The sequence below is a fragment of the Saccopteryx leptura genome, chromosome 2, assembly GCF_036850995.1.
Source record: "Saccopteryx leptura isolate mSacLep1 chromosome 2, mSacLep1_pri_phased_curated, whole genome shotgun sequence".
NCBI classification, from domain to species: Eukaryota; Metazoa; Chordata; class Mammalia; order Chiroptera; family Emballonuridae; genus Saccopteryx; species Saccopteryx leptura.
In genome coordinates this window covers 276,157,345-276,177,949 of record NC_089504.1, presented here as the reverse complement: position 1 = coordinate 276,177,949, position 20,605 = coordinate 276,157,345, and the positions used below count along the sequence as shown (strand labels likewise).

General features: G+C 37.7%; 1 protein-coding gene across 11 annotated transcripts in view; it reads left to right on the top strand.

Moving 5' to 3' along the window:
• CR2 (complement C3d receptor 2) overlaps window positions 1-6,520 on the top strand; it is a 36,732-nt gene extending 30,212 nt beyond the window's left edge. For all 11 annotated transcript variants that reach the window (XM_066361857.1, XM_066361856.1, XM_066361855.1 and 8 more), the window contains one exon: window positions 4,312-6,520. In XM_066361857.1, the coding sequence (XP_066217954.1) occupies window positions 4,312-4,405 (94 nt within the window). In that variant the 3' untranslated portion in view covers window positions 4,406-6,520. The remainder of the gene's footprint in view (window positions 1-4,311) is intronic.
• The last annotated feature ends 14,085 nt before the right edge of the window (window positions 6,521-20,605 follow it).

The following is a 20,605-nucleotide window of genomic DNA, read 5'->3' as shown; positions in this document are numbered from 1 at the left end:
TATGGTATTTTAGGCCATATACAGGAAGCCCTACCTGTAAGGTCTTAAAAAGATATTGAGCACTTATTTAAATGATGTATATTCAGATGACATATTATAAAAATTCTAGAAAAGAGAAAGAAAAAAATCCTAGTTTAGTAACATCTGCAGATATTTTGGTATAGTCCTGTCTAAACTTATTCTTATATTCTTTTTTTCTTTTCATTTTTTAAACTGAAAATTTGGCATTATTGTCTCCTGCCTTATTATTTTTCATTTGGCATATATACATATTTTTGTGTCCTTAAATCATGCTTTCTTTTTAATTACATAATAGTATATTGTTCTATTATATTTATTTCTGTATTGTGGAAATTTTAGGCTGCTTCCACATTTCTCTTGATAATAAATAAGTATATAAGGAATGCCTTTTAATAAACCTCTTCACATGTACAAGTGCTTATTTCCAGAACATAGATTGCTAGAATTACTAGGGATAAAGGTAGGAAGTTTAACATCCTTAATAAAATTGCCAAATGACTTATTGAAATTTTTCCTAATTTAATCAAATATCAAATTATTAATATATGTGGATATTTTGTGTTTCTGGACATCTTTTTCTGCTTTATTGACCTATCAATTCTATCAAAAACACTTTGTGTTTAATAACTATGTCTTTCTACTATTATACTGTTTGATTAAGAAGGAATCCCTATAATTTTGGGGGAGAATTTTTTTTTTTTTGTATTTTTCTGAAGCTGGAAAGGGGAGAGACAGTCAGACAGACACTCCCGCATGCGCCCAACCGGGATCCACCCGGCACGCCCACCAGGGGCGATGCTCTGCCCACCAGGGGGCGATGCTCTGCCCCTCCGGGGCGTCGCTCTGCCGCTACCAGAGCCACTCTAGCGCCTGGGGCAGAGGCCAAGGAGCCATCCCCAGCGCCCGGGCCATCTTTGCTCCAATGGAGCCTTGGCTGCGGGAGGGGAAGAGAGAGACAGAGAGGAAGGAGGGGGGGTGGAGAAGCAAATGGGCGCTTCTCCTATGTGCCCTGGCCGGGAATCGAACCCGGGTCCCCCAACGCTCTACCGCTGAGCCAACCAGCCAGGGCCTTTTCCTTCTATTCACTTCTGTTTGTTCTTTCAGGTGATTTTTAGATCATTTGTTATTTTCTGAAAACCGATGTACTGTGATTGCATTTAGGTCTATAGATTAATTTGTCAGAAGTTTTTAATGGGGGTGAAAAATTGGTGTCTCTTCTGAAATGTCTTCCCATTCAGAAACATACTAGGCCTTTCTTCTGTTTAAATAATCTTTCGCTCATTTGTTGTATTCATGACTACTTAAGTACATTGTTAGGATTCTATGTTTTACTATATTACGTGTTATTATCCAGAAAATAGACAAACTTTTCCATTTTATTTTTAAGTTATTAATTTTTTGTACATTTGAATCTATAATGTTGCCACAGTGTTTCACGTGGTATTTGGTGAGGACACAAAACAAATGGTCAGTACTTGAAATTTTAATCAGAAATAGTTCGACATTGAAGAAGATATTTTAGATGACATTTAAAAGAATGTACGTAGGAGGGGAAAGTTATTCTGGGAAAAAGGAACAGTTTGACCCAGAGGCTTGTCATTCTACCTTATATTGTGAGAACTACATAAGCAATTTGATGTGACTGGAAAATAGTGTGTTTGAATATGTTTGGAGGTAAAGGTGACATAAGTTAAGGTGGAGGCAATGGCATAAAAGTCCCCTCTGACACAGAAATCTCATGGAAATGACAGAATATTTGGACTTGTGCAACAGATACATTATTACAAAATGACACCATCATGTGTCAGGCTGGCAGTATTCGGTGTACATAAGTTCTTATGTCTCTATACATAATACTGTTAGGGAAGATATTCAGGTGAAGTCTTAAGAAGTCTAAGATTCTCATGTCACCCCAAACATGTCACTCACAAACTCCAGCAAAATTTTTTAAAATACCAAGTCACCTGGTTCCTTTATATAGCATGCCACCAGTACCATCTGATTACATTGTTCACAGTTGTGTCAAATCAAAGCATTAGACATGAAAGGACTACATTGAAACCACAATGATGACATCTATGAACCTGAATAGTTTCTTCTAAACCTGAGAGGGCCTGAGCACAGCGAATCTGGCAAGGGTCTACAGTTGGGATGTACCTTAGACTGTAGTGTCTACTAGAGGATGTGCTATAGAACCCTGGTGTTGTAAATGACTTCAGGAGAAGTAGCTTTCTATTACCAAATAAGATTAGAAAATACTGCATACTATATTTTTCTCATGGAGATTCACATCCACCATGAGAATATTTCACATCCTAGACAAAAGAAGCCTGTTTTTAAAAAAACTGTTTTTAACCAGAGTTTCTCAAACTAATTTGACTGTACAATTCTTTTAATCTCATGTAGTGCTTTTAACATTCCTTGGAACTAATGTTCCATTTAATATACATTTGGGGCATCTAGAAAGATTGTCAGGAGCTAGACCGTTATATGGCCTTCAGGCCATAACAAGGACTTGGGGTTTATCCTATAGGAACTTAAACAAGCAAAGTATATGTTCAGATTTGCATTGTTACAAGGGAGCAGGATCGGGCCATCAGCCAACACAGCTGTGGCAGGGGTCAAGAGGCTGGAACAGAGGCAAGAGATGTCTTCACTATTAAGAATATAGGATTTCCAGGGCTGAGTGTCCTGTTGAGTGTAGGGAGAAAGGGGCACAAAGAAAGAGGCGAGTAAAGGTCCCTGGGTGGTCCTTGTGTTTCACTAAAAGAGGAGAGGGGCAGGTTTCTGGTGAAAGAGGATGAATTCAGTTCTGACTATGCCACTTTGTGGCACCTGTGATGTGGGACTCAGGAGAGGGGCCTGGACTCAGGGAGGTGACATTTAAATTATAGTTTAGTCTTTGGCAAAAAAACATAAAAGATAAAATTAGGGATGAAAAATGGTCACAGAAAGACAGAAAGGCAGGGGAAGGAACAGTCAAAAGGCAGCAGGAAAGCTAAGAGGCAGTAGTAGTTCCATAGAATTCAAGGGAGAAGAAGATCTCAAGGACAAAAAATAGGGATGTCATTTGCATGGCTTTCCTCGCAGGAAGTTAGAAGATAATTTTAACCAAAAGTAATTACAGATATAAATAAATAGAAAATGTGGTCTCTATCTCTTTCCTTCATGCTCCTTCCTAAGTTGGCTATCAGGACATGGCACGTGTAGGAGAATCTGCAACCTTTGGAAATGTCTACCAGCTCAAATAATTCATAATGTTCCAGTCTGATCATTATTAAGAGTATCAACATGATTACATCATACTATTATTTAAGTGCCTGAATTGATATGAACCAAACATACATGTTAAAATAAATTCCTAAGCATCACCCTCTTGTTTTATTTCCATTTTCTAACCAAATTCAGTTTACTTTTTGATATTTGATATAGAGCTGCCTTAAATACTTCTTTAAGTGAGATGAATGATCACTTAAAAATGGATGTCTTACAAAAATTAATATTCATAAAACCCATCTAAACATTTGAAGAAAAAGCTATGCTCTTTTTTTCTAGGCATCTAAGATATTTTAATAAAAATCTAAATATTGATTTAATTTACCATTTTATAATATTATTAATGGCTCTTCTTATAAGCTGACCTCTTAAATATGGTAGTGGGAGACATGTTGTAAGTAACCTTAGAAGTAATCTTTCTTCCCCAGTAACTTTTTACTTCAGAGTTCCACATGGTACAATAATCACATTTAGTTAACCTTTGCTAATTTCAGCAAAGTGGTTTTAGAGGCATGGTGAAATTATGCACTTTCTATGGGGAAAATTAAATACTCTCTTAAAAACCGTTGAAAGCTTTCAGTGCTGTATAACCATGTAAAGATTTTGAATTAAACCTCAAATATAAAAATTCCCTTTTAAATTAGATTGGAAGATTATATTTCATAAAGGTGAATTTATGATCATATCTTTAAAAAAGGCTTTGGTTTTTTTTCTTTCAAAATGGGGGTCATAGTTATTAGTCACAAAGAGTCTTGGATCTGAGGAAATGCTTCACAGTGTCAACTTTTGAATTGGACGCTTAGCAGCCTTGCAAGTTATTTGTTTTTATGAGCCTTTCCTAAAAGTGGAGATTTTAGTGATTATTTATAGTCTTCTTAGGACAACAAAAATGGAATCATTCATAAAAATTACTTAGTATTTGTTGGGAATTATGGAAATAAACAACTGTTACATCTTTATACAAATTATGACCATGAATAAAAATTTTACTTTTTTCTTCCTTCTTCCATTTAGCCATTATTATACAAATAAAAGCCCCAAAACAGAAGATCTTCACTTAGAAACACGAGAAGTATATATGATTGATCCATACAACCCAGCAAGCTAATCGGAAGACAAAGTGGTGTTTCATGTAATTAAAGTATTTTTATTAAATTCTATGTCAAGTCCTTCAAATTCTCTTTATCAATAAGCGCAATGCTAAATATATATGGTTATATTGCACAATTTTTAAATAATCTTGCATAAAATTGTTAACTTAATTAAACATATTGCCAATTAATATTTTGTTATTTTTAATTCATTTATTCATTCAACACACATTTGAATAAATAGCAAAAGATTAAGAAAACTATAAATAAGAAGATGATAAGTATTGTGAAAAGAAATAAAGCAGGAAAAGGGGATAGAGAGGATAGGATAGTTGGAAAGGAAGTCCTCACTGAGAAAATAGCATTTGATCAAAGACTATGGTAAAGTAAGGAGCCAGCCATGTGGGAGAAGAACATTCCAGAAAGAAAGATCAGCAAAAGCAAAGACCAGAGGTGTGTGCATGCTATGACCATGTAGCTTAGTACTGACTGGCTGAGGGAGAAAGTGGTAGAGATGAAATCAGAGAGGTAAGAGAAGGAGGGTGAGGATGAGTGATCACATAGATAGAGTATGCCAGGTCACTGAATGAACTTCGTGTTTATTCTGAGATGGGAACCATTGGAAGGGTTAAGTGGAAAAGTAAATGTTCGGTTTAACTGTGGTTTCAAGTTCAGAGTATAGAAAGCCAAGGTATAGAAAGCCAAGGTCAGAGGATGGAGAATAGGTGAGGACTCTATCACAGTAATCCAGGCGAGAAGCTAGGAGGAGATACCACCAAGCAGGTGAGAAGAGGTCAGGTTCTGCTTACACTTTTAGGGTAGTTTGTATTAGAATATGAGAGAAAGAGAGGAGTCAATGACAATGTCAGCATATTTTGGCCTGAGAAATTGGAAGGGTAGAATTGTCATTAATTAAGATGCCTAAGAATGTGAAAGCAGGATTGAGGAGTTCCACTTTGAAGATGTTAAGGGTGAAGTATCAAATAGACATCCAAGTAGAAGTCTTAAGAAGGCAGCTGGGTTTACAAAATATGTCCAGGCTTAAGAGATACAAATTTAGGCCTTGTCCATGTGTGGGCATACATAATATGAAGATCAAATAAGATCATTAAGGGTAAGAAAGAGGCTAGCAAAGAGAAAAGGTCTAAATATGACTTAAAACTGCTTTCTTTTATAAAATCTATGAAATAAAGGTACCACCTTTGACCTCTTGGAACATTTATAGTAAAATAAAAAAGAGACATACATATCACTGTAAGAATACATACCATAAGTCACAAACAGAGAACCTTCTCTGGCAGTGGAAAAATAAAAGCTTACCTGCTGCTGGTGAGTCAAAGAAAAGGGTTGAAGAGGACAAGGTCAGGCATTGCCAGAGTGATCTCTGAATTGAAAGCTGTGGGGTTCCATGGTAAAGCTATTACATAAATGTTTGTTAAATGAATATCTGAATGAATGAGAATGAGACTATTGCTTCAGTCTCTCCCTCACTTTTATTCACATTTATCAATATAAAATTTAATTGCTATTTGCTCATACTATCTGCCATCATATTATCTGAAGAAGGATCTCCTCGTAGAAAATCTTCTAAAAGACTTGATGACTTATTGGGTATAGCACTTATAATTGGTATAGACCGAGAATGTTAACATAATTTAAACTTTGATTTGTGCCTATGCCGTTCATGCTGCCTCCTAAACAGAAACAATCTATTCCAGTGTGCTTTCTTGCTTGGAATCCAACTAAACTGTGTTGGAAAAAAGCCATTTGAATATCAGCAAGTCTAGTTGTATGGGCTCAACATCAGTAAGATGATGGCATAAGCTCTAATTTCCTATTTGCATTTATTCTGAAGCAGAACAAAGAAAGTTTGCTTGATGACAAAGATGGGAGCCCAGTTTCACTGCCACATGTCCTTCAAGGACATTTCAAAGCCTTACCTGGAATGTGCCTGGAGCCAGGCTATGTCTCTGAAAGTGTCACCTTTTTAAGGAAGACAATAAAATAAACTATTCTTATATGTAGACTCATTTTTTTTGTAATCAGCATACTTGTGGTTGCCATATTCTGTCAGTTATATAGTGGTTTTAATTATTTAAGCAGAGTAGGAAGCATTTTCTGCGGTGTTGATGGGCATACCTTTGTGAGGGGAGATCTGATTTTATTTCAGTAGTAGAATCATCAGATACAGTTAAACATTTCACTTTCATTTCCGCTTGGTTTGAGTTTTTCTCACAATATATTGCCTTTGGTTATTATTTTCTTTTTTTGGAAAAGTCTATTGTTTATTGGTTTATTTTTTGCCTTTCCATATTCACTCAGTAATTCTAATTTACACATTTTTTTTAAGTTATGGGAATGAAGTTTTAATTATAAATTTTTTGTGAACCATTGAAGCTTTAGATGTTTCCTTGGCAGTTTTCTCAGAAGCTCTATTTACTTACAAAATGTCACTTAATAGTTTGTACTTCAGTTATTCAAATAAATTTTATCTTTAAAAAACACTTGCTTTATATGATTTTTTTTCCCTTGATTCAATAAACTCTTGAATACAGACACAGTCAGGGTTTTTAGAGTGTGGGTTTGACTTCTATGCATTCCAGATCCTACTACCTTGTCTTTTGGGCCAAAATTTTAACCCACAAATTCACTTCTTCATCCTCAAGACTTTCTTTTATATGTATTTGTCCAGCCAACACCTGTCCCCAGCCCATCACCACACTCTTCCTCTCTGACCACACTCCAAATTCAGCTATCAATTTTCTGTGTTCGGATGACGTCAGAGTAATGGCGGGGTAGGAAGCGATACCGATAAATCTCCCCCAAAACTCAACAAGATCTTCAACCAGAAACAGAAAAACCTATACTTGGAGCCTCCAGATGCTTCGCAATACACCCAAAGGTATGATTGAGTGAAAAATTGGCTAAATATATAACCAAACCCCGAAGGAAATAGGGAGTAAGAAATGCTCCGCCTTCCTCACTAACCTAAACAGGGCGGCTTTCTCTGGTAACTGTGAATATAGAAACTGAGGCGGGCAAAGGGGGTGAATACATCCAGGCCGCGACACAAACGGCTGAACCAGGCTGTGGCACGGAGATCCAAGCCGAGGAAAATCTGATCCTGTGGCAACCCGGGCAATACAAGCTAACACTCGCGCCAAACCCAAACAAAGAAAGACAAGCGGCGTGGCCATTTTACCCGGTCTCCTGGTTGGTGTGCAGTTAGTGGGCGAGAGATTTCTTCCTAAGCCCCGGAAGTGGGTGCCCGTGTTGCCCCACGGAGAGGCAGGGTCAGAGGCCTTTCTGTGGGCCGAGGGCAGAGTCTCTGGGCAGCCCCAGCGCCCTGGGAAAGCCAAGCACGGGAGGGAGTGAGAACTAATTCCAACGGTGGAGATTTTCCGTGCTGGAGGGTGTTTCACTCAGAGGGAATCGCGGCCAGCCTCATATCCTGGTTTGCGCGTGCAGATAAGGAGTGAGCGATTCCTCCGAGTGCCTCGGCAGTGCGCGCCCGTGTTATCGCACAGAGGGGCAGAGTCAGGGGCCTTTGTGTGGGCCAAAGCGGAATCTCGGGCAGCCCCAGCGCCTTGCAAAAGCCGCGCACGGGGACGGAGCGAGACTCAATTCCAACGCTGCAACTTTTCCCTGCGGTTGGGGGTTTCACTCAGAGCGTGAGACTGCTGGCCAGATATCCTGGTCTGCGTGCGCAGCCAGTGAGTGAGAGTTTCCTCCAAATGCCCCGGAAGTGGGCGCCCGCTTGTGTTACTGGACAGAGTGGCAGAGCCAGAGGTCTTTGAATGGCCGGAAAGCCCGCCTGATTATGCTAGCAGCTCTGACTGACTGAGCCTTACCCAGAGCCCTGTGCTGAGTGGAAATAGAGTGGGGAGTTGCCAGCTCTTTGAGCCTCTTACTATCCAGGCAGAGGCAGCAGCAACCCCATAGCTGGATTATCAGGCTACTAATTGAGGAAGGAAAGACTAGGAGAAAGGCTCCAGGAACACGGACTCTCTCACTGTCAGAGCCTATAAATGCTAATGAGCTTCGACTGCCAACGAGACTAAAGCACAATACATGACATTGCCATAGAGACTTATCAACTGCAAACCTCCACCTGAGCGTGTCAAAGGGGCAAAACCCAGGGTACAGAGTCACCGACCAGGAAGAGGGAGAGAAAAGAAAAAGCAAGAAGATAACCTCTCAAAATCAAGAATAATCTGCAGACTTTATAACCTATCCCATTTTATTATATTTGTTCGTTTGTTTCTCTTATCTTCATTCTTGATACTTTTCTTTTCCTCCTCCAATTTGGCCAATTAACTCTCTACCGGTCTTACTCTCTCCTCTCCTTGAACTACACTACCCATAAGTGTTACAGCTCCCATTATCTTTCCTCTCCTCTTCCTTTCTCTCAATGAGGGTTGCACTCCAAAACCCTTAACTCTCTCTCTCTCTCTCTCTCCTTTCTTTTTTCTTCTTTTAGTGGTTCCCTCTTTTTTTCTCTCTCTCTCTTTCTTTTCTCCCTCTATATTAGTTTCTTCCTTTCTCCTTTACATCTCCTCTCATTCAAACCTCAATAACAAACAAATTATCTTATCTGGGACTCAAACTTATGTTTGTGGCATTTTGGGGGGTTTTTACTTCACGTTTTTAACTCACTAACAGTGCTCCCATCCCTGGCTCTCCATATTATCTAGTTCTTGTTCCACTAAATACAATAGTAATTTTTTAATTTGTCCCCCCATTTTTCTGTTTTCCTCTTAATCCTCTCATCATAACTCTTAGACAACCAACACCTAAAAGCAAATAATTTTATTCTTGACCCAAATTTTTTCCTTATTTGCTTTTTGTGGGTCCATACTCTCTTTTTTTTTTCTTTTTTCTTTTTTTTTTTCTTTTTTTTTTTTTTCCCCTTTATTACTTTTGCCCAATTCAGGCCCTCCATCACAGGCATTGTTTGTTATAATTCACAGTCCACCACAAGATTTTATCAAGAAAGAGGGGAGAGGAGAGGAGAGGAAAAAAGGAGGGAGGGAATAATTTCCTTTTTTTTTTTTTTTAATTTTAATTTTATTTTATTTTTCTTTATTTCATTATTAATTTTTTTTAAAAAAACAACTCTTTTCGATTTTTTATTTTTTTTATTATTTTTTTAAACTTTTTATTCTTTATTAAATCTCATTAATACTATCAACAAAACCACCCTCAGATGCCATTAAGGAAGACAAAATCGAATATCATGGATACAAAAGAAAGAGAGGTAACACAGCTAGATGAGGAAAAATCTATGGAGAAAAAATTTAATATATTGGAAACCTTGGAGCTAAATGACAGAGAATTCAAGATAGAAATCCTAAAAATCCTCCGAGATATACAAGAAAACACAGAAAGGCAATTTAGGGAGCTCAGAAAACAACTCAATGAACACAAAGAATATATGTCCAAGGAAATTGAAACTATAAAAACAAATCAAACAGAGATGAAAAACTCAATTCACGAGCTGAAAAACGAAGTAACAAGCTTAGCTAATAGAACAGGTCAGATAGAAGAGAGGATTAGTGAAATAGAAGACAAGCAACTTGAGGCACAACAGAGAGAAGAAGAAAGAGACTCAAAAATTTAAAAAAATGAGATAGCCCTACAAGAATTATCTGACTCCATCAAAAAGAATAACATAAGAATAATAGGTATATCAGAGGGAGAAGAGAGAGAAAATGGAATGGAGAACATACTCAAACAAATAATAGATGAGAACTTCCCAAACCTGTGGAAAGAACTAAAGCCTCAAGTTCAAGAAGCAAACAGAACTCCAAGTTTTCTTAACCCCAACAAACCTACTCCAAGGCATATCATAATGAAATTGACACAAACCAACAGCAAAGAAAAAATTCTCAAGGCAGCCAGGGAAAAGAAGAATACAACATATAAAGGAAGGCCCATTAGATTATCATCAGATTTCTCAGCAGAAACTCTACAAGCTAGAAGAGAGTGGACCCCAATATTTAAAGTCCTGAAAGAGAGGAACTTTCAGCCACGAATACTATACCCATCAAAGCTATCCTTCAAATATGAAGGAGAAATAAAAACATTAACAGATACAGAAAAGATGAGGGAATTTATCATCAGAAAACCCCCACTCCAGGAATTAGTAAAGGGGGTTCTCCAATCAGATACAAAGAACAAAAAAAAACAGAGCCACAAGTAAAAGCTCCAAGAAGAACACAATAAAACCAAATTTAAACTGTGACAACAACAAAAAGAAAGAGGGGGAGAAGATGGAGATTAACAGTAGCAAAGGACGATGGAGTGCAAAAGTACTCACAAAATAGTTCGCTACAATGAACAGGGTAGGGACCCTTTTCATTATTCAAAGGTAACTACCATTGAAAAAACCACCACAGAAGCACATGAGATAAAAAAGATAGCAACAGAGGAAAGATGTATGGAATACAACCAAATAAAAACAAAAGATAGAAAAACAAAAGAGAAGGATCAAACAAGACACAAAACTAACAGAAAGCAATCTATAAAATGGCAATAGGGAACTCACAAGTGTCAATAATTACACTAAATGTAAATGGATTAAATTCACCAATAAAAAGGCACAGAGTAGCAGAATGGATTAAAAATGAAAATCCAACTGTATGCTGCCTACAGGAAACTCATCTAAGTAACAAGGATAAAAACAAACTCAAAGTGAAAGGCTGGAAAACAATACTCCAAGCAAATAACATCCAAAAAAAAGCAGGTGTAGCAATACTCATATCAGATAATGCTGACTACAAGACAGGAAAAGTACTCAGAGACAAAAATGGCCATTTCATAATGGCTAAGGGGACACTGAATCAAGAAGACATAACAATTCTTAATATATATGCACCAAACCAAGGAGCACCAAAATATATAAGACAGCTACTTATTGATTTTAAAACAAAAACTGACAAAAATACAATCATACTTGGAGACCTCAATACACCGCTGACGGCTCTAGATCGGTCATCCAAACAGAGAATCAACAAAGACATAGTGGCCTTAAACAAAACACTAGAGCACCTGGATATGATAGACATCTACATTTCATCCCAAAGTGACTGAGTATACATTTTTCTCCAGTGTACATGGATCATTCTCAAGAATTGACCATATGTTGGGCCACAAAAACAACATCAGCAAATTCAGAAAAATTGAAGTTGTACCAAGCATATTTTCTGATCATAAAGCCTTGAAACTAGAATTCAACTGCAAAAAAGAGGAAAAAAATCCCACAAAAATGTGGAAACTAAACAACATACTTTTAAAAAATGAATGGGTCAAAGAAGAAATAAGTGCAGAGATCAAAAGATATATACAGACTAATGAAAATGACAATACGACATATCAGAATCTATGGTATGCAGCAAAAGCAGTGATAAGAGGGAAGTTCATATCACTTCAGGCATATATGAACAATCAAGAGAGAGCCCAAGTGAACCGCTTAACTTCCCACCTTAAGGAACTAGAAAAAGAAGAACAAAGACAACCCAAAACCAGCCGAAGAAAGGAGATAATAAAAATCAGAGCAGAAATAAATAAATTAGAGGACAGAAAAACTATAGAAAAAATTAATAGAACAAGGAGCTGGTTCTTTGAAAAGATCAACAAAATTGACAAACCCTTGGCAAGACTTACCAAGGAAAAAAGAGAAAGAACTCATATAAACAAAATCCAAAATAAAAGAGGAGAAATCACCATGGACACCGTAGATATACAAAGAATTATTGTAGAATACTATGAAAAACTTTATGCTACTAAATTCAACAACCTAGAAGAAATGGATAAATTCCTAGAAAAATACAACCTTCCTAGACTGAGTCAAGAAGAAGCAGAAAGCCTAAACAGACCTATCAGTAGAGAAGAAATAGAAAAAACCATTAAAAACCTCTCCAAAAATAAAAGTCCAGGCCCTGACGGCTATACCAGCGAATTTTATCAAACATTCAAAGAAGACTTGGTTCCTATTCTACTCAAAGTCTTCCAAAAAATTGAAGAAGAAGCAATACTTCCAAACACATTTTATGAGGCCAACATAACCCTCATACCAAAACCAGGCAAGGATGGCACAAAAAAAGAAAACTACAGACCAATATCTCTAATGAATACAGATGCTAAAATACTAAACAAAATACTAGCAAATCGAATACAACAACATATTAAAAAAATAATACATCATGATCAAGTGGGATTCATCCCAGAATCTCAAGGATGGTTCAACATACGTAAAACGGTTAATGTAATACACCATATCAACAAAACAAAGAACAAAAACCACATGATCTTATCAATAGACGCAGAAAAGGCTTTCGATAAAATACAACACAATTTTATGTTTAAGACTCTCAACAAAATGGGTATAGAAGGAAAATATCTCAACATGATAAAGGCCATATATGATAAACCATCAGCTAACATCATATTAAATGGCACTAAACTGAAGGCTTTCCCCCTTAAATCAGGAACAAGACAGGGTTGTCCACTCTCTCCACTCTTATTTAATGTGGTACTAGAGGTTCTAGGCAGAGCAATCAGACAAGACAAAGAAATAAAAGGCATCCATATCGGAAAAGAAGAAGTAAAGGTATCACTTTTTGCAGATGATATGATACTATACATCGAAAACCCCAAAGAATCCACAAAAAGACTACTAGAAACAATAAGCCAATACAGTAAGGTCGCAGGATACAAAATTAACATACAGAAGTCAATAGCCTTTCTATATGCCAACAATGAAACAACTGAGAAGGAACTCAAAAGAATAATCCCCTTCACGATTGCAACAAAAAAAATAAAATACTTAGGAATAAACATAACAAAGAATGTAAAGGACTTATATAATGAAAACTATAAACCATTGTTAAGGGAAATCGAAAAAGATATAATGAGATGGAAGAATATACCTTGTTCTTGGCTAGGAAGAATAAATATAATCAAGATGGCTATATTACCCAAAGCAATATACAAATTTAATGCAATTCCCATCAAACTTCTAATGACATTTTTTAAAGAAATAGAGCAGAAAATCATCAGATTTATATGGAACTATAAAAAACCCCGAATAGCCAAAGCAATCCTAAAGAAAAAGAATGAAGCTGGGGGCATTTCAATACCTGACTTCAAACTCTATTATAGGGCCACGACAATCAAAACAGCATGGTATTGGCAGAAAAATAGACACTCAGACCAATGGAACAGAATAGAAAGTCCAGAAATAAAACCACATATATATAGTCAAATAATTTTTGATAAAGGGGCCAACAACACACAATGGAGAAAAGAAAGCCTCTTCAATAAATGGTGCTGGGAAAACTGGAAAGCCACATGCAAAAGAATGAAACTGGACTACAGTCTCTCCCCCTGTACAAAAATTAACTCAAAATGGATCAAAGATCTAAACATAAGACCTGAAACAATTAAGTACATAGAAGAAGACATAGGTACTCAACTCAGGGACCTGGGTTTTAAAGAGCATTTTATGAATTTGACTCCAATGGCAAGAGAAGTGAAGGCAAAAATTAATGAATGGGACTACATCAGACTAAGAAGTTTTTGCTCAGCAAGAGAAACTGATAACAAAATAAACAGAAAGCCAACTAAATGGGAAATGATATTTTCAAACAACAGCTCAGATAAGGGCCTAATATCCAAAATATACAAAGAACTCATAAAACTCAACAACAAACAAATAAACAATCCAATAAAAAAATGGGAAGAGGATATGAATAGACACTTCTCCCAGGAAGAAATACAAATGGCCAACAGATATATGAAAAGATGCTCATCTTCTTTAGCTATTAGAGAAATGCAAATCAAAACGGCAATGAGATACCACCTCACACCTGTTCGATTAGCTGTTATTAGCAAGTCAGGTAACAGCAAATGTTGGAGAGGCTGTGGAGAAAAAGGAACCCTCATACACTGTTGGTGGGAATGTAAAGTAGTACAACCATTATGGAAGAAAGTATGGTGGTTCCTCAAAAAACTGAAAATAGAACTACCTTATGACCCAGCAATCCCTCTACTGGGTATATATCCCCAAAACTCAGAAACATTGATACGTAAAGACACATGCAGCCCCATGTTCATTGCAGCATTGTTCACAGTGGCCAGGACATGGAAACAACCAAAAAGCCCATCAATAGATGACTGGATAAAGAAGATGTGGCACATATACACCATGGAATACTACTCAGCCATAAGAAATGATGACATCGGAACATTTACAGCAAAATGGTGGGATCTTGATAACATGATACGAAGCGAAATAAGTAAATCAGAAAAAAACAGGAACTGTATTATTCCATACGTAGGTGGGACATAATAGTGAAACTAAGAGACATTGATAAGAGTGTGGTGGTTACGGGTGGGAGGGGGGAATGGGAGAGGGATAGGGGGTGGGGAGGGGCACAAAGAAAACAAGATAGAAGGTGACAGAGGACAATCTGACTTTGGGTGGTGGGTATGCAACATAATTGAATGACAAGATAACCTGGACTTGTTATCTTTGAATATATGTATCCTGATGTATTGATGTCACCCCATTAAAAAAATAAAATTATAAAAAAAAAAAAAAATTTTCTGTGTTACAGTATTAGACCTATCAAGACAATTAAACCTTGCTCACTGGCTACCAAAAATCTCCTCTCCCTGGCATCATTTTTTTAATTGTGGTAAAAAGCATATCACATAAAATTTTCCATCTGAAACTTTTTAAATGTTCAATTCAGAAGTGTTAGGTATATTTACATCATTGTGCAACAAATCTCCAGAACTTTTCAATGCTATAAAAATTAAATGCTATTCCCATTAAACTGTGATTCCACATTCTCCTTCCCTCTAGTCCCTGGAAATCATCACTGTCATTTCTCTTTCTATGAATTTTACTGTGTGAGGCACTTCCTGTAAGTGGAACTATACAGTATTTGTCTTTTGTGACAGGTTTATTTCACTTAGCATAGTGTTCTCAAGGTTCATCCCTGTTGTAATGTGTCAGAATTTTCTATTTTTTCAGGATCAATATTTCACTGCATCGTTACACAACATTTTGTTTATCCATTAATTTGTCAATGAATATTTGGTGTGTTTTCACCTCATGGCTGTTGTGAATAATAATGCCTTGACCACAGTTATGCAAATATCTCTTCAAGACATTGCTTTCAATTCTTTTGGATATACACCCAGAAGTGGGATGTTTTTCAGCCTCTTTTATTCATTCACATTTTCATTTCTCCAAATTACCTGTTCATGTACCTTGGGCCATCTACTCTATTCCACCAATATCTCTATTGTCCATCTTTCTCTTAGCTGATGATAAAAACATCACAGTGTAATTCTCAACTTCCTCTCCAACTCCAAGCTTATCTATATCCACCCATCATTATATCACATGGTAATTCTCAACTTCCTCTTCCTCCACCTCCAAACTTATGTATATCTACCCATGTTTTCCACCAACCACTTTCCACAGACTATTTCATTCTTTCCCACACCTTCTGTTTCTCCCAAGACATTGTTGCATCAGATACAGCCTCTTTCATCACTGTCTCCTTTCCATGTGAAAACCTGGTTTAGCTAATACCCATTCATCTGCAAGTGATAGAAATCCATCACACACTGGTTTAGACCAAAAGTGATTTCATTATATCATACAACAGAAAAGATACTGGCTGCAGCTGGCTTCAGTCAGTACAGGAATTAAATATTCAAATCATAGCCTCAGGAATCTATTTAATCCCCAGTTCTGCTTTTCCCTGCTGACCTCATTCTGTGGTCTACACTCTCTAAGAACTGGAAAAGTTTTTGCCAATAATGCCATGCACACACCTTTCCAGCTTAGCATTTCAGCACAAAGAGCTTCTCGTGTCCAATAACTCCTTCAAAAGTCTTTTTATTAGCTGTGATTTGTCCAAAAAAGGGTCATTTGTCCCCAACTGAATGACTTACTAGGGCCAGGGCAGTGAAATAAAGATGACAAGCCTGAGCTTCCTGCCCATGCTTGGAGCTGTGGTTAGATTGATCTACCTCAGTGGTTCTCCAGTGGGGTGATCAAGTCCTTCCAGAGGATATTGGCAATGTCTGCAGACATTTTGGGTTGTTACAGCTGGAGGAGAGGATTGGTTTGGCATCTAGTGGATAGAGGCCAGAGATGCTGCAAAACATCCCACACTGCACAGGACAGCTCTGCACACAACAAAGAATTAGCTGGTTCAACATGTCAATAGTGTCGCCGTGGGGAAACCATGGTCTATGTGAACCATGCAGAACTAAGTGAAAGAGGGAGATTCTTGAAGAAATAATCAGGGGCCAATTCTTAACTAGTAGGCCCACTTAAAGCAGAAAATATCCATCATTCTTTCCATCTGAAAACAAATCCTCTCCAATCCATTCATGCTTCTCTTCTAAACTATTTCCCTTCTCTTTACCACCACATTTTCTGAAAAAGTGGCTGACCTTAGTGACCTCAATCATTTCACTCATTTATTCAACAAATAATTATGCAAACCTCTTAGTGTGCCAAGCAATGCTTCAGGATGTGGAATACAGCAGTGATAAAATGGCAGTCAACATGAAGCCTTTCTTCTAGTGAGGAGAGATTATAAAGTAAGAAATTATAAGTACAATTTTTAAATTATATAAAGCAGTGAAAGAGGAAGAAAGTTCAATGAATATGCCATTGTTAATAGTGGACAATGGCCTGACATGTGGTGGCGTAGTGGATAAAGCGTCGACCTGGAAATGCTGAGGTCGCCGGTTCGAAACCCTGGGCTTGCCTGGTCAAGGCACATATGGGAGTTGATGCTTCCAGCTCCTCCCCCCTGTCTCTCTCTCCTCTTTCTCTCTCTCTCTCTCTCTCTCTCTCTCTCTCTCTCTCTCTCTCCTCTCTAAAATGAATAAATAAAAATAATAAAATAAAATAAAAAATAAAATAAAATAATAAAAAAAAAAATAGTGGACAATGAAGGGTTCATTGATTGGGTCTCATTTGAACAGAAGAACTCAAGATGAGGGAAGTAGATCTCTGGTCAGAAAGTGTTCCAAGCAAAAGGGACAGTAGACTAAAAACAAAGGACTATGCCTTCTGTATTTGAAGAAATGACATATTTGCATGCTTATGATAAAATCCATTAGAAAGGAGAAAATAATGATGCTGAAGAGACAATAGAATTCCTGGAGTGATGTTTTTAAGTGAGAACAATGAACTCTTCTGCACTAGTGGTGAATGGAGAGGTTAGGCTTAGAAAACAGTGTGAGGCCCTGGCTGGTTGGCTCAGGAGTAGAGCGTCAGCCTGGCGTGCAGGAGTCCCAGGTTTGATTCCCAGCCAGGGCACACAGGAGAAGCGCCCATCTGCTTCTCCACCCCTCCCCCTCTCCTTCCTCTCTGTCTCTCTCTTCCCCTTCTGCAGCCGAGGCTCCATTGGAGCAAAGTTGGCCCGGGCACTGAGGATGGCTCCATGTTAATAAGCCCAAGGTACTCGTTATGGGACAGACCAGAGTGAAGAACAAGATCATTGGTGGAGAAGATCAAGGGCCTGAAAGGCTAGGTATTTAAAAATAGCATTACTATTACTAGAATCATTGAGGATTATGAATGCAGTAAGAGTAGAAAAGATTGCTATGAACTAGGAGCTAAAAACCTTCAAACAATGAGAGGAAAACTCAGATGCTACGAGATTAGTGCAAAAGAAGTGGTAATGAATGGTGTATTCTGATAGTATGTGATGTAAGGATGGGGAGTTGCATTTTCTCTTTTCATCAGCCTAGAAGGATTGGATTCTTCCACTGCTCTGTTGAGAATAACTTAAAAGGATAACAGATTCTTGAGAGAAAGGTATTTAAAAAGAGGTGCAATAAGTGATATAATCAAGGTAGATATTTCTTGCAGGAGACTCTTGGAAGGGAGACTAATGGAAACTAATGGAAAACAAATTTCTTGCAGGAGAGCCTTGGAAGAGAGACTAATAGACACGAATAAAAAACAAATTTCTTGCAAGGGAGTCTTAAAAGAGAGATTAATGGAAAACAAGAGATATACCTGGCATTTAGGACACTGTTTTTTCTCAACTAACAAGGATTGGAGCTGAAACTTGAGTAGAAGGGACAAATGAAGTAAGATAGTTTCCTGGAATCTTTATGTGAGCTAAGGCTATGCAAGCTGAGTTATATAGCTTTGCTGGACTATGGGTCTCTATTTGTGAAGTTGTGCTAAGTAGAAAATAGATTTCCATCTTGAGTGTCTTTACTCCATCATGAGTCATAGCTATGCATAGAGGAGAAAAGAGCTAATACATTTACCTAGATATTTGCTACACTATCTTCTCAACTCTCTTTCTACCCTCTCTCTACTGCATTTCATGTATGGAATTCTTTGACTCTCCACACAACTTGTTTCAATTCTTGCTTTGAAACCACCGAATCTTGTTCTTACTAGTTTTGAAATCAGGAGTTCTTGTCTCAGAGGCTAAAGACCTCTAGAGGTTCATGGCTAGAACTCATTTCCTTGGTAATCCCATGTACTTTATTTTATGCATTTAAAAATAATTCTGAGAAGGGATCCATAGGCTTGACCAAACAGGCAAAGAGGTCCATGGTACACAAACATGTTAAATATTTCCTTTTTAAAAGGTCTCTTGTTGGCCTTTCTGGAAGTTCATTTTCATAATCAACAAACTACCTATATTCCCAACTTTTTCCTAGAACATTCCCACATCCCTTGGACTTCAACTAACTCCACCTGTCCCAAGGCTTTCTCAGTTAAAAATCTTTTACACTTTTCCTTGATTCAACAACCCCCTCTCTCCCAATTTAGTTTCCTGTTGCTGCTGGCACATGTTACCTTGTAGGTTAAAATGACACACATTTATCCTTTTACAATTCTGTTCAAAAGCCCAAAAAGAGTCTGACAGGGCTAAAATGGTGGTAGCTGGACTGGTGCCTTCTGAAAACTCCGAGGGAGAATTCCTGACTTGCCTTTCCAGCTTCTGGAGGGGACTGTCATTCCTTGGTGTATGGCAGCATCATTCCATTCTCTGCTTCAGTCATTGCTTTCTCCCACTCTGATCTAATAATGCCTTTCTCTAACAAGGACACTTGATTACATTACCCACCCAGATAATCCAGGGTAATCTCCTCATCTCATCATACCCAATTTAATCACATCTGCAAAACCTGTCATTACATAAGGTAACATATTCACAGATTCTAGCAATTAAAACATGAACATAACGGGGGAGCCATTATTCAGCCTACCACAAATCCCCATTTCTCTCATCCTTGAACTCTTAATCTCATGCTGCAAATATGTCCCAGCCCCATATTTATTTATTTATTTATTTATTTATTTTATACATAAAGTTTCATTAATTTTAATGGGGTGACATCAATAAATCAGGGTACATATATTCAAAGAAAACATGTCCAGGTTATCTTGTCATTCAATTATGTTGCATACCCATCACCCAAAGTCAGATTGTACTTCGTCACCTTCTATCTAGTTTTCTTTGTGCCCTTCCCCCTCCCTCTCCCCCTCTCCCTGCTTCCCTCCCCCCCCCCCATAACCACCACACTCTTGTCCATATCTCTTAGTCTCGTTTTTATGTCCCACCAATGTATGGAATCATGCAGTTCCTGGTTTTCTCTGATTTACTTATTTCACTCCGTGTAATGTTATCAAGATCCCACCATTTTGTTGTAGACGATCTGATGTCATCATTTCTTATAGCTGAGTAGTATACCATAGTGTATATGTGCCACATCTTCTTTATCTAGTCATACACACACACACACACACACACACACACACACACATATATATTTTTTTTTACTGTGATTAAAGCCTTTAAGCAAACTCTTGGCAAATACAACAAGAATCCATAAAAGAGCAGTGTCCTTACATGTTCACCAAGTCCAAGTTGGCACCAACACCATTCCAAATCCCTGCGAATGCAACCCAACCCCAGTTCAGTCCATTAGAAGCTATCACAAGGAGCAGGAGTCCAGAAAAAGTCCACATCCAGGAAAAGTCCGCATGGCACTGGAATTGTTGTCACAATTCTATACTTTGCAGCTCACGTCCAAGTCCCAATGTCCGGTGCTTCTAGCTGGTAATGATTCTGGAAAAGCCATCTGCAGCATGTGTGGAGATGGAGCCTCTGTTCTCCTCTGCCTGGAGAGATGAGACTAGGGTGCTT